The sequence below is a fragment of the Sinocyclocheilus grahami genome, unplaced genomic scaffold, assembly GCF_001515645.1.
Source record: "Sinocyclocheilus grahami isolate Dianchi unplaced genomic scaffold, SAMN03320097.WGS_v1.1 scaffold302.1, whole genome shotgun sequence".
NCBI classification, from domain to species: Eukaryota; Metazoa; Chordata; class Actinopteri; order Cypriniformes; family Cyprinidae; genus Sinocyclocheilus; species Sinocyclocheilus grahami.
The window spans coordinates 2,064,873-2,077,650 of record NW_015505481.1 but is presented as its reverse complement, the minus strand read 5'-3'; the positions used below and the strand labels follow the sequence as shown (position 1 = coordinate 2,077,650).

The window sequence follows — 12,778 nt, the reverse complement described above, 5'->3', positions numbered from 1 at the left end:
GACAACTTTCCTTTTCTTTCTGATCATGGAAGATATGGATTAAAAAAATATATCAACACTTGCTATAAATTTTTTGTCTTTTCTGAGTTCAGTATAAGGATAATGAGTGTCTGTTTACTCTTGTTTAATTTTAACACCTTGTTTACAAACTGTGGCTCCATTCTCATTTCCTCAGCATCATTAACCCACTGGCGTCTTTGATGCTGTTGTCATCACTAAGCACAAGTTATAATGAGCTAATCATGACTGATCTTTCATCTCAGTTCCTCTGGCCTCCATCAGTGACTGGCCAACTCCACATTTCCCTTATGATGTCACCTTCTTTGTTTAAGACACCCACCTTTATGACGGAGATGTGCCAGGTGCACTTCCGGCTTGCGGTGACCAATCCAAACAATACAAATGAGACACAGGCCTGTTTGTGAAATGTGAAAAATACGGGTGAATATAATGTTTAAGAGGAGACACAATCATTAGTGTTGGATTCTTGAATAGAGATCCATTTGTTTAGTTTAAAATTGTTTTGAGGACTTTGAAATGATACAGCAGACAACACTTAAGCTGATACTAAATGTATGAGTGTTAGGCATGTCACTATTTATTAAAATAAGTTTATCTTGTTGACAGTAATATATTGACACAAGACTCTTGATCGGTGCCACTGTAGATGAAAATATTGTTGTTAGATGAAAAGTTGTTAGATGAACTTGTATTTGCGGAAGTTAGTCCTTGAGAATGGTATTTTTCACACTCCCAAAAACAAAAAAAGTAAACTTTATTGGGCTGTTACTATAACACCAAAAACAGATTTATCTTTCCAACAATTGGTCCATTTATGCATGTTAGGTATTTTTTTTAGGTCTGAATTCGAAAAGGCCCATTTTGGTCATATTTCTTCATCATTGCTGTTGGTGCAACTTGAAAGAAGCTTCAGCCTAAAAATAGAATTAGCTTCATTCATTTAATGGCAGACTCTCCAGGTACCCAGCTTTTATGTTAACAGTACCTCAAATCGTCACTGCTTAGCTTACCCAGATGAGTAACTTGTCTCACACTAACCTAAAATTTTGGATGTGCCATCCAAGTACAATCGTCAATGAGTTGCCAGTAGTTGTAGCTTTGTGGCTTCAGTGGATTTGCACTTGCTTGGTTTGTCTTAACTGTAGCACCCTCTGCTGACTGGACTATACTCTGTCTAAATTCTGCAGAATTAATGCAGTAAAACTCAGTGGATCAAGGAGAATATATTACACCATCTGGTGGACTATTGATTTTATGTTTTAGTATATCATCAACATTTAAGAAAAAATGACTAATAAATAAATAAGAAAATACAAATAAAAGTGTCAAACATGTATGTTTAACTAATGTTTTCTAAGTATCAGTGTTATTTTAGTAGGCCTATCACTGAGATACGTTTTATAGGATTTATACATTTAAATATTTGATATTTATATTTTCAATTTTAAGTTTAGTTAAAGCTTTAGTAATTCTGGTGTGTGATTTGTTATTTTTATGATTATTTTTTTAATATGTCTAAATAGTTTTCATAGATGTTTATTGTCCTGGCTATAGTTGAAATAAAAATAAGCTCACGTTTTTCTCTATTTTATTTCACTAAACGTTTATTTTAATGTCAAGTAAAAAACAACAAACAAGACAAAAAACAAACAAACAAACAAAAAAATAAAATAATAATAAATGGTTTCATTTTTTAACTATAATAACCTTGCTAAGTATTTGATTAAAGGATTTAAGACATGACAAATTATTATTATTATTATTACGTTTACATTTAGTCATTTAGCAGACGCTTTTATCCAAAGCGACTTACAAATGAGGACAATGGAAGCAATCAAAATCAACAAAAGAGCAATGACAAGTCTCAGTTAGATTAACGCAGTACACGTGGCAAGGTTTTTTTTAATTACATAATAAAAAGAAAAGAGATAGAATAGAAAAAGAATAGAGCAAGCTAGTGTTAGAGGCCTTTTTTGCTTTAATGTTAATTGCATAATAAATAAAAAGAAAACAAATAGATAGAATACAAAAAGATAGAGAAGCTAGTGGTAGTTTTTGTTCAAAGAAAACAAGCAGTTAGTAAATAAATAGAGTGCAAGTCTAAAAGGGACACTTTTTTTAAAGAATAGAATTAGAATAGAGAGTGCTAGAGTTAGAGGGTCAGATAAAGATTATTATTATTATTATTATTACAGGCGATGTAGGACAATGCACCTGACACGTTGTAGCATCTTTGCCACTAGAGGGTAACCTCATACAGTACCTATGTTAGCGCTACAGGCTACACTCAAAGCAGCTTATCTGCCTGTCCTATATTTATAAAGTCCTCTTCCAACACAACCTTCAATTCATTTATCCTTTTACTTCATAATTACTCATTCCTCTGGTTAGCGCGCTTCGAAAACATGAGTGTAGCATCAGAGACATATATCTGCTAAACATATTCAGGCCGACTCATCTTTCATTTTGCATGGGAAGAGGCTGTCTGTACACGCGTACCTCGGCCCTCACGCCCACGATGCAGTCATTGGACGACGACAATAACGGGGTGGGGTTTCGCAGACACTTTGGACAATTTGATTGGACAACACTTACGCGAAGGCGGGGCCCATGACGCCACTGTCCTCGGACTAGAGAAAGACGCCATTTTGTTTTTTAGCGGTGAGGTGGAGAACCGGAAAAATTGTAGCGAAACTGCACCAAAAGGTAAATAATGCCGTAACGACACATTTCGCGTTGTCATTCTGACGTATGTCACACAGAGGTCTTTTAATGTATCTGTCGTCTACATGTATCCAAGAGAAACAGTGGCTTCTTTTAAAGAATGATCATTTCAGTCAGGGAGGCTAGCAGGCTAACTAACGGATGTTTGCTTAGCTGATGTGGAACTGCACAACCAGTTCGCGTCTACTTATCCGAATATACAGACACTTTCAGCGCACCCTTTTCTCGTAAACATGTTTTTTTACCGTCTTCAAAACTGTATAGTTCGTCAGGAGTGACCGGGGTAAATAAGTAGCAGTGAAGTAAACAGTGGAGCGATCTAGTTATCTCGCCTGCGCTCTTAGCACATAGCAGGCGACAAGGCGTCGCTCGCGACACAAGCAGAACGCTCCCTTCATAATGAACGGCTCCTACGCTGACAGTCTGCATAGATTATGAGATCTAGTTGGTCTCTTAGCTAGCAGTGTAAACGTAAATGAATGAGGAATTGAACGAATGAATAGATCACAGTGACTCAAAGTCAGCATTACAGTTACTGTGCGTATTCTGTTAGTGCGAATGATTGTTAGGCCGTGTTTCTGAGATCGCTCCTTTCGTCGTTTCTATCGCTTTATTTCAATTGTGAAGTGTTGCGTCTGTTTTTACGAGTTCACCAGAAATTACGTTATGCCTGTATAATTGTTGGTAACCTTATGCATGTCTAAAGCGGTTTGCTTTTTGACAAGCGAGAACAGGATTGATCCAGTCTTTTGCATCATAGAAAACAGAGTATGTGGGGAAAAAAGAACAGTGATAGGATGACATCTTTCATTTGTCTGCAGAACTAGCAGGTGCCAAACACCAGGTTTCCACTGTAATGTATGAAGGAATCGATTCACTCGAAGTGTAGTTGTAGTTCGCTGTAAATGATGATTCTTTTAACCTCCATTCAGTTCTAGGTCAGATGAGAGAACTGGATCTGTTTTTATACTTGTGGTTGTACCGCTTCTGTTGAATTGTAAGGTGTTTCGTAAGCAGCCTCCCAGTCACCCTGATTATAAATGACTGGCGTGTTGATTTCTAGTTAGAAAGCATTTCTCGCTATAATTGGCTGTCTGTCGCAACATTGAAACTGTGGATGGGATCAGATGTTGTCATGTGATTTTTTTTTTTCTTCTGCTCTTGAATCTGTAATGCTCTCACTTCCTAGTATGCCTGATAAAAATGGGTTGTCGTAACCATTTCAGTCTTTGATCTTTTTGCACGTTTGAAGAGCATTTTCATTCTAGAATGACTGGCGTGTTGATTTCTAGTTAGAAAGCATTTCTCGCTATAATTGGCTGTCTGTCGCAACATTGAAACTGTGGATGGGATCAGATGTTGTCATGTGATTTTTTTTTTCTTCTGCTCTTGAATCTGTAATGCTCTCACTTCCTAGTATGCCTGATAAAAATGGGTTGTCGTAACCATTTCAGTCTTTGATCTTTTTGCACGTTTGAAGAGCATTTTCATTCTAATATCTTGCATGTATCAAGAGTGTTTAATCTCACTTGATTGACTCATTAGAGATCTGGATGTATTTGACACCTGGTTTGTTTTTATGTTTTTTGTACATTACCTAAAAGTACATGTTTATGTACATGATGACTCTGCTGGATGGGAAGGTGTTGATTTCTCTCATTACGAGTTGTTAATTTGCCAGAGTTTGTAAAGCATTCTGTCTTTCATGCATAACTTTATTCATCAGTATTTAGATTGACTTTATTAAGGTTTTCTAATAAAAGCTAAGTCTTAAGAGTTTCTGTTTAAACATTTGTAAAACTGTTGTCACTTTTTTTTTCATTTTCATTCCCAAATATCAGGAATGTTGTTTGCTGATACTCCCTGCAGGGTATATAAACATTTTCTGTGTGTAAGGTGTTTAGGGAAAGTCAGTTATAGTAAATGTTAGCAGACAGCTGCTGGAGTTGCACAGGAGAAACACAATTTACACTACTGTTCAAAAGTTTGGGCTCAGTGAGATTTTTTTTTAATGATTTAAATAATTTATTTAGCAAGGATGTTGTAAATTGATCAAAATTCAGATTAAACTTATATAATGTTACAAAAGATTTGAACTTTCAGTTGATCAAAAATGTAAAATAATAATGTTCCTTGAGCATTAAATCAGCATATTTCTGAAGGATCATGTGACACTGAAGACTGTAATGATGCTGAAAATTCAACTTTGGCATCAACGGAATAAATTAGATTTTAAAATAGAAAAGAGTTCTTTTCAATTGTAATAATATTTAACAATATTACAGTTTTATCAAATAAATGTAGCATTGGTGAGCAATAGAGATTTCTTTCTAAATCATTAAATAAAACTTACCAACCCCAAACGTTTGAATGGTAGCGTATGTGACTGTTACTCTGCATTTAAGTATTAAACTGAAGACTTCAGAGTAAGAATGGGGTCATTATTTAAGCTTGGGCTTAACCTTAAATGCCATCAGTTTCAGCATGACTAGTTCAGTCTGTTGTAACCAGTGGAAACAACAACAGAAAAAAAGAGTCCGCAATACTCATCACATCTGATGCATGATTTTTAAATGTGTTGCTGCACAGAGGGACAAAGTGAATCACTGTGGAGAAAGAGCAAACTTTCACTCAACAACCATTTTTTTAAATGTTAAGACATGGTTATTGAAACATATTACTGGCATCATATATATTTTTTTAATTTAATCAAGGCTTTGTAGACTGATGATCTAGGTAATCTTCAATGTAATGTGTGAGGATCTAGCTTTATTTACACAGGACAGTGTTTAGTGTACAGTTATGACTACATCAACTTCATTAGCAAGAGCTTCTTGTTTCACCTTTTCTGCTCAATAATTCAACTTCTTTGGTTCTTGTAAATAATTGATGTGGCTTAATTCGTTGCTGACATTCCCTATGGCCGATTGAAAATCTTTGAATTGGTCCATTGTTTTTCCAAAACGTCTGGTCTTACCTTTTCTTTCTTTATCTGAAACACACATCGACCATAATGCAACCCAACTGACTGATCAGTGAGTCAATCTGTGAAAATACGTGCAAGTTACAGAATGAGTCAATTTTTTTTGTAGCACTTCCTTGTATTTGCAGGGACTTCTTCCAATGATGTGGCCCCTTGTAGAGCACATCATTTAAACAAAAAGGGTGTTTTTCAAATAGTTTGAGGCTTATGTAATCATTTTGTTCTGTTGGGACTTTGTTTTAACTCTGGTGTCACTGCATTCTGAAGCCCCACCTCTCTTCTTTTTACCCAAAGGACACTGCTCTCACAATCTCACTGGGTGTGTTCTCACACCATTCTTAGCGCCTAACTTTTGTGCCACAATTAGACTCGGTAGACTAGACAATGTACATTCCTTCAGATGAAGTACTTGTGAACGACATCTTTTTATCTTTTGTGCAGCTGCAGTCTTCTGAATTATTTTTGCACAAAATGTATTTTGTACAGTGTAGGGTATTGCTGCTTCACAATACAGTACTCATCATGATACACATCACAGTTCATAATGTCACTGTGCTTCATGGCGTTATAATTAAATCATGATTGAAACAGTGGCAAACGCATAAGTGAAGCTCAGTGAATCAGATTCAATCTGCACTTTTGTCCAAAACAGCAAGTCTTTCTGGACTCGGACTCAGTGGTTTTAGAGTTCAGGCTTTAGATGACCTTCTTCTTTATTAACTGCTGAAAATTATAAATTAAAATATGCAAAGGCTGAAGTAGCAATGTAATAAGTAGACTGATGAATGATTGTATCAGTACAGCTCTTTTGTATATACATTTTTCAAACATTACAGGTTTTAAATCAGATTAACAAGGTAACCCATCTATTGCATGAAAACAAACACATTTAGGAATTACTATGTTTGGCGGTTTATAATTCTTCAAACATGTGCCATGTCATTTAGGCACAAGAAAGGAGAGATGGACTGACAGTCTGAATAGGGATATGGCGGCTTCATTGTCTAAAACTGTAGTTTGTCGCTTGAGTTACAGTTGGGATTAGAGTGTAACTCAGTCGATGGGGACCAGGATCTCCAGTGCTCTCTCTCTATGTGTCTCTGATTAATTCAGAGGGCAGGTGTCTCCTCTTACAGGTTTGTCAGGTTTCTGGTTACGTCCTGTACTCTTCTTTCCACCGATGGCATCTTGCATTCACCTCATCACTGCTGGGCCTTTTGTTTCTCTGACTCTCCTCCCTCCTCTTTTCTCTTCACATGGTGAATCAGCCTTGACCTACACTTGTTTCCCCAGAGTCAGATATGGTTGAACCATAACAAGCATTCATGGCACATTGAACGCTTAATCAGTTCCCGTGTAAATGATTGTGGATTGTGTCATTTGGGTCTTTAATTTCTTTCAAATGAGTGCTATGCATTTATTTAGCAGGTACCTGAATTTACAACCTACTGCAGAGTGATTTGGGGTTGAGTGCTTTGACTTGAAGCATCACCCCTTGCAGGGTTTAAGCTTTTGTTTTTTCAGTCTCCACCCTGATCATTGCTATTATGTGACACAATCTTCAGGCAGTCAAAATATTGTTTGCCAGTAGTAATGAAGTTGCTGTTGTTTTTTTTGGGTCAGTAATGATTTGGTCAATTTCAGTTGGACAGTGACTTGAGTGAGGCATTTTTCTGCTCAATAGACTTTATGTAGCTAGTTGTTTTCTGTCTTCCTTTTGTATTTCCACGATGTGAAGGTAAATTTGTATGAATTTATGAATTAATCGCTTGTTTTAAAATCTTTCTGGTCTACTGACATTTATGACATCTGCTTCAAACATTAAAATGCACATGAAATCTTTTGTTAAAGTTTATCCACTTCACCAGCTAATTACTCTTCAACAGTGATGCTATAGGGCTACCGCAAAAACAAAGTTCAAAGACAAAATTCTAAAGATGGCTGCGCACTTGTTTCTCTGGTGAATAAGATCTAATTCCATCTACCTTCTCTGTTCTCTGCAGATCCGCCACCATGGGGAATATGTTTGCAGGCCTCTTTAAGAATCTCTTTGGGAAGAAAGAGATGAGAATTCTGATGGTGGGCTTGGATGCTGCGGGAAAGACCACCATCCTGTACAAACTAAAACTGGGAGAAATAGTCACCACCATCCCCACTATCGGTCTGCAATCTTACCATGCTTTCTTTCTCAGTTTTCCTTATTTCTGAACAATAAAATGAGTGCTGCTGTTTTATTTCTCTCAGTGTGCTTGGTTCTGGAAATGTTATTTTCTCCATGGGCATTAAAAAAAAAAAACATCAATAAAAAGCTATAAGGCATGAATAAATTCAACCGGCTCGGAAATCAGTCATTAGATAGGCCTACTTTGGTTTTTAAAAAAAAGTTTCCTGTTTTTTTTAACTTTTATTTTACTTTTATCCATTGTCCCTCCCCCATCTCATTCCATCTCTTTGTGTCCTATCTTAGCCCTCTATCCCATCTCTTTCTCTGCTGTCTGTGTGTATATATGGTCAAATTGTTTGCCCTCAGGCTGTAGTGTTATTAGAGCGGGGCCCCAGCCTGAGATGCAAGAAGTTCATGCCTTTTCACCCTGATTCCATCTGTCCCTCTTTTCTTTGAGCCAGTGTTTAACTTGTCCCCTTTTCTCTTTGCAGGTTTTAATGTTGAGACGGTAGAGTATAAGAACATCAGCTTCACTGTGTGGGATGTGGGCGGTCAGGATAAGATCCGGCCGCTTTGGAGGCACTATTTCCAGAACACACAAGGTGAGTGTCCACACATACACACAGAGAACCAGGTATTGAGCAACTCTTGAGTGCATACTTCAGTCTGTCACTGTTATTTCCACAGGCCTGATTTTTGTTGTGGACAGTAACGATAGGGAGCGAGTGAATGAGGCGAGGGAGGAGTTGACGAGGATGCTGGCAGAGGACGAGTTGAGAGATGCCGTGCTGCTCGTCTTTGCCAACAAACAGGTAAAAGAGAGAAAAACTCAATTCTTTAAACGCAAGTAGCATCAGCAGTCCCAAGTATTCAGGTTGATGTCATGTATGACTGTTTCATTGATTGGTCTGGGTATCAATACAGTTGTTCTGATTTGATTTAATTCTGATTCGCCAGCTCTTAATCAAATTCTGTTTGGATTTGATTCGATTTCAATTAAGGTATACTAGTTTCTTTCTTATCAAGGTATATTTCACATTTCTCGATTTTGCTTATACTGCTGCTCAAAAGTTTGGAGTTAATTTTTTTTTTTTTAAAGAAATTAATACTTTTATTTAGCAGGCATTTTATTCAGCAGCATTAAATTGATCAAAAGTGAGAGTTAAGACTTTTACATTGCAAGGAAATATTTCTATTTTAAAGCTGGTTTGGAAAATGGATTCATGGTTTATTCGCTTATATAAATGTAGTAAATCTTGAACACAAAAAAGTTACATACTTCAGCTTTAAATAAATGTGTTTCTTTTAAACTTTTTATTTATCAAAGAATACTGAAAAAAGTATCACTGGTTACACAAAAATATTAAGCAGCTGTTTTTAACATTGATAACTTTTCTTTTTCTTTTCTTTTAAAGCTTTTTGAGCACCAATTCAGCATATTATAATTATTTCAGATTTGCTGCTAAAAAATCTAGCTTCGTCACAACAGGAATAATTTGCATATTAAAATAGAAAACAGTTCTTTTAAAATGTAATGTAATGAAATGTCAGCATAAGAGACTTGACCCCAAAATTTTGATGTAAGAAATTCCCTCTCTGTAAATGCTGTAGATTAAATGCACCAGTGCTTTAGACTGATTCAAACCACTAACTCATCTTTTTTAACTACTACACTGGCCACATTTTTGGTTAGGTTGTTGATTCATTAAAATTAACTGGCCCATATGAGTCATTAAAGTTAGTTCAGCAGAACACAATGACATCTGCAGGACAGGCAGCACATTTTCACAGACACAACCAGTAAAAATAGGCATAGCCAGAAAGATCTTGGGTTTTTATGAATCAGTGTCGAGCAAATCCAAAAAGATATTTTTAAAAAGCTCAGTATTTGACTGCATTGCTCTTTCCATCTGTTGCGCAACAGGACCTGCCCAATGCGATGAATGCAGCCGAGATCACAGATAAGCTGGGCCTTCATTCCCTGCGTCATCGTAACTGGTACATCCAGGCCACCTGCGCCACCAGTGGGGATGGCCTGTACGAAGGGCTCGACTGGCTCTCCAACCAGCTCAAAAACGCTAAATGATCCATTCCACCCTCTCCTCTTCTGTCAGCGCTGTGTGTGTATGAATGTGTGTGAAGGGTGACAGCACTGGTTTCAGTCTTGCCCGGTTTCCCAGTTTATCTATTTCTTTCTCTTGTTCAGTCTTGTATACATCAGAGACTCTGCCCAGTGCTGTCTATAATACACATGCAATAGTGTGTGTGTTTACGTGTGTATGTGTGTGTGAACTGAGGGTGGGAGTAGCCTTGCTGTGCCTTTCAAAATAGACACTCAGTGTACAGCACGGTTCTCTCTTTCTCTCTCTTCTCTCTCCTCTCCCCGTGGTTTTCTGCACGCAAAGAATGACCCAGGATGTTAAATATTTCTGTTACCTAATACACTGAAACCAGACTATAGGCCTGATTTGTCCCTTTCCCAATGTTTAAAGCAATCACGCATGTCTAAAATGTTACAAGGTGTGAGTTGCCATCCTTTGACCCCACATTTGATAAAACTCATTGTAACCTGCATCAGGTTGGGAAAAAAATCTGACAATAAAGTGACATTTCTTTTCCATCCATTCTTCTTCGCGTTATTTGAAAATCATGCTAATGCTTTCAGGTACGTCACATGACGCTTTCCATGTGAACACCAGCTCGCTTTCCCTACTGCTGTCCTCGGTCAAGCGCATTCAAGAACAAGCCTGTGAAACCTTTCGTTTACACCAAGTCAGTTTGTACAGCGTCTTAAACTATTGCCTGTGGGGAAGAAATCTTTTGACCCTGTGTGTCTGTTAGTTTATTTTTTGTTGTTTTTTTGGGTCATGCTGATCATCCAATCAGATCCCAGGCACTAACTAACAGCCTTACATGTGTTTTGATTGCCATGTAAGAGAGGACTGCGGAAGTGATGAGAGTTTGTGGGAGTATGGAGGGAGTGAGCACCTTCTGCTGGAGCAGCGAGGCCTTTTGCGAGCTGCTCCCACTCCAGTGATTCTTCTTTTAGCTCTTTTTCTTTTTTTTATTGTTGTGATTATTTTTTTGGGTTATTATGGTCTCTTTCAAGTTGTCCTGCATCATATGTACAGTCAGAATCTCATGAGTGTTCCGGTGAGGCCACTAAGGGCTTTTTGAGATGCATTCATTCTCCCTATTGTGATCTAAAATTGAGGCGCCTGATAGATAGATGAAGATCCAGGCACATGTGAGACTGATCCAGAGTCACCAACGAGCTCCAGTGGTTCCTCGGTTGGTATGAGAGAATTGCAGAACAGCTGCAGGTCAAAATGCAAACTCCTCCAGCCAGCTTTAGTCCTCCCTCTTCCATTTCTCACATTCTTTCCTCCTTCCTTGTTTCTCTTCATCGGTCGATGGCTGCTCTACCTGATGCACCAGTTCATTTTGAAACACGTCACTGATAGAATAAAACACCAGCAGAGAGATGTTCGCTTTGAGAACGTGTACACGCATCTTGTAATAATCCAAAACTGACAAAACACGTTTTGCTTTCCTTCATATTCCAAAGGCAACTGCAGTGTTGAATACAGCATTGATCATTGTGCTGTAATGATCGCAGTGGTCCTAACCCTGTACTGACCTCTCACAAGGGAATAGGTGACGTTTCACAATGTGTGAAACTTGATAGCAACATGAATGAATTTTATTCGTTTGTTTTCTTCCCCCTTTGTCACCAAAATTCATGTTTCATAACTCTAAATGTTTTTTGGCCTTTTAGTTATTCTGATACAGATCTACTGTAGTAGATAAAGATTTATTTGAATAAGCAACATCTATGACAAGTAGTTAAAGTGTATGAGTATGAAAATGTATTTAGCTTGCAGATTTCATTTAGCTATCCTATGTTCAGATCTGAAGCTTTAATTAAAAAAATTCTGTAAAATAATGGCAAGGAACGTGTGCACGTTTTTCTTTTGCTGAAATGGTTTTTGTTTTTAGCTTCTTTTTTTTTTTTAAACCCATCTTGTAACATCTGATAAATGCACTATAATAAAGAGATCTCTACTACATTTGATATGTTGTTGTTCCTTTATTTTACAACTTCTATCAATATTCAAATCTTCATGGGTCCTATTGGTTGAGCTTTGGTGTGGTAATGTCACTAGTTCATCTGCAGGTGGTGCTGTGGAACTGATGCGGACAAGGCAAGAGTTATATAGTTATCAAATTGACAAATGCATGCCTTATAACAGTGGTTCTCAACCTTTTTTCCCACTGGGCCGCACTATGGTCCAAGTGCAAGTCTCACGGGCCGCACGCATATCATTTACATATTATGTCACCAATACAAACCAACCAGATTTATTATAGCCTAAAAATTATATCTAATCGATTACATTCATTGAAATAAATAATTATGCTCACCATTAAAAAAAAAAACACCTGATGCTGTCGGGGGGGGACCAATTTTGTGAAATTCGGCTCAAAAGGAGTAAGAACACAATGAAGTTGCGATTGTAAATTGCAGTCTGTAAGCCTATGTTGATCCAAATATGGAAAGCACTTTCGAATTTAATAATCTGAGGTTCTCTCCAGAGATGATGTTGATTGCTGCATAGTATGGGTGTTTCCTTTGGCCTGAATTACAGCCCTGCAGCTTAATTTTACCGAACTAATGGCTGCTGATGACTATTTAAACTGAATTCTGCCAAAGTGCGCGCTTGTAAGTGTTCGTTAAATGCGTAACATTAATTACATGAGTACAGGTCTGCTCATGTCTGAAAAAGTGAAAATAATATATGAAAAACAATTATTTTACATAAAAACATCATAGCTTATATTTGTTTAGTACATTTTTAAATTAATGTAATAACTACAATGAATTG

The 12,778-nt window shown here is 37.2% G+C and overlaps 1 protein-coding gene across 1 annotated transcript; it reads left to right on the top strand.

The window, feature by feature from the left end:
* The first annotated feature begins 2,628 nt into the window (after positions 1–2,628).
* LOC107601300 (ADP-ribosylation factor 1-like) lies at positions 2,629–11,962 on the top strand. Its single transcript, XM_016293447.1, has 5 exons — positions 2,629–2,727; positions 7,732–7,889; positions 8,384–8,494; positions 8,580–8,704; positions 9,817–11,962. The coding sequence occupies exons 2-5, from the start codon at positions 7,742–7,744 to the stop codon at positions 9,976–9,978; spliced, it is 546 nt and encodes a 181-aa protein (XP_016148933.1). The 5' UTR covers positions 2,629–2,727; positions 7,732–7,741; the 3' UTR covers positions 9,979–11,962.
* The last annotated feature ends 816 nt before the right edge of the window (positions 11,963–12,778 follow it).

Coding starts and splice junctions, on each gene's coding strand:
- LOC107601300 (XM_016293447.1), top strand. CDS start 7,742: ATGGGGAATATGTTTGCAGGCCTCTTTAAGAATCTCTTTGGGAAGAAA. Junction 8,495..8,579: donor CTATTTCCAGAACACACAAG/GTGAGTGTCCAC, acceptor TTATTTCCACAG/GCCTGATTTTTGTTGTGGAC. Junction 8,705..9,816: donor TCGTCTTTGCCAACAAACAG/GTAAAAGAGAGA, acceptor GTTGCGCAACAG/GACCTGCCCAATGCGATGAA.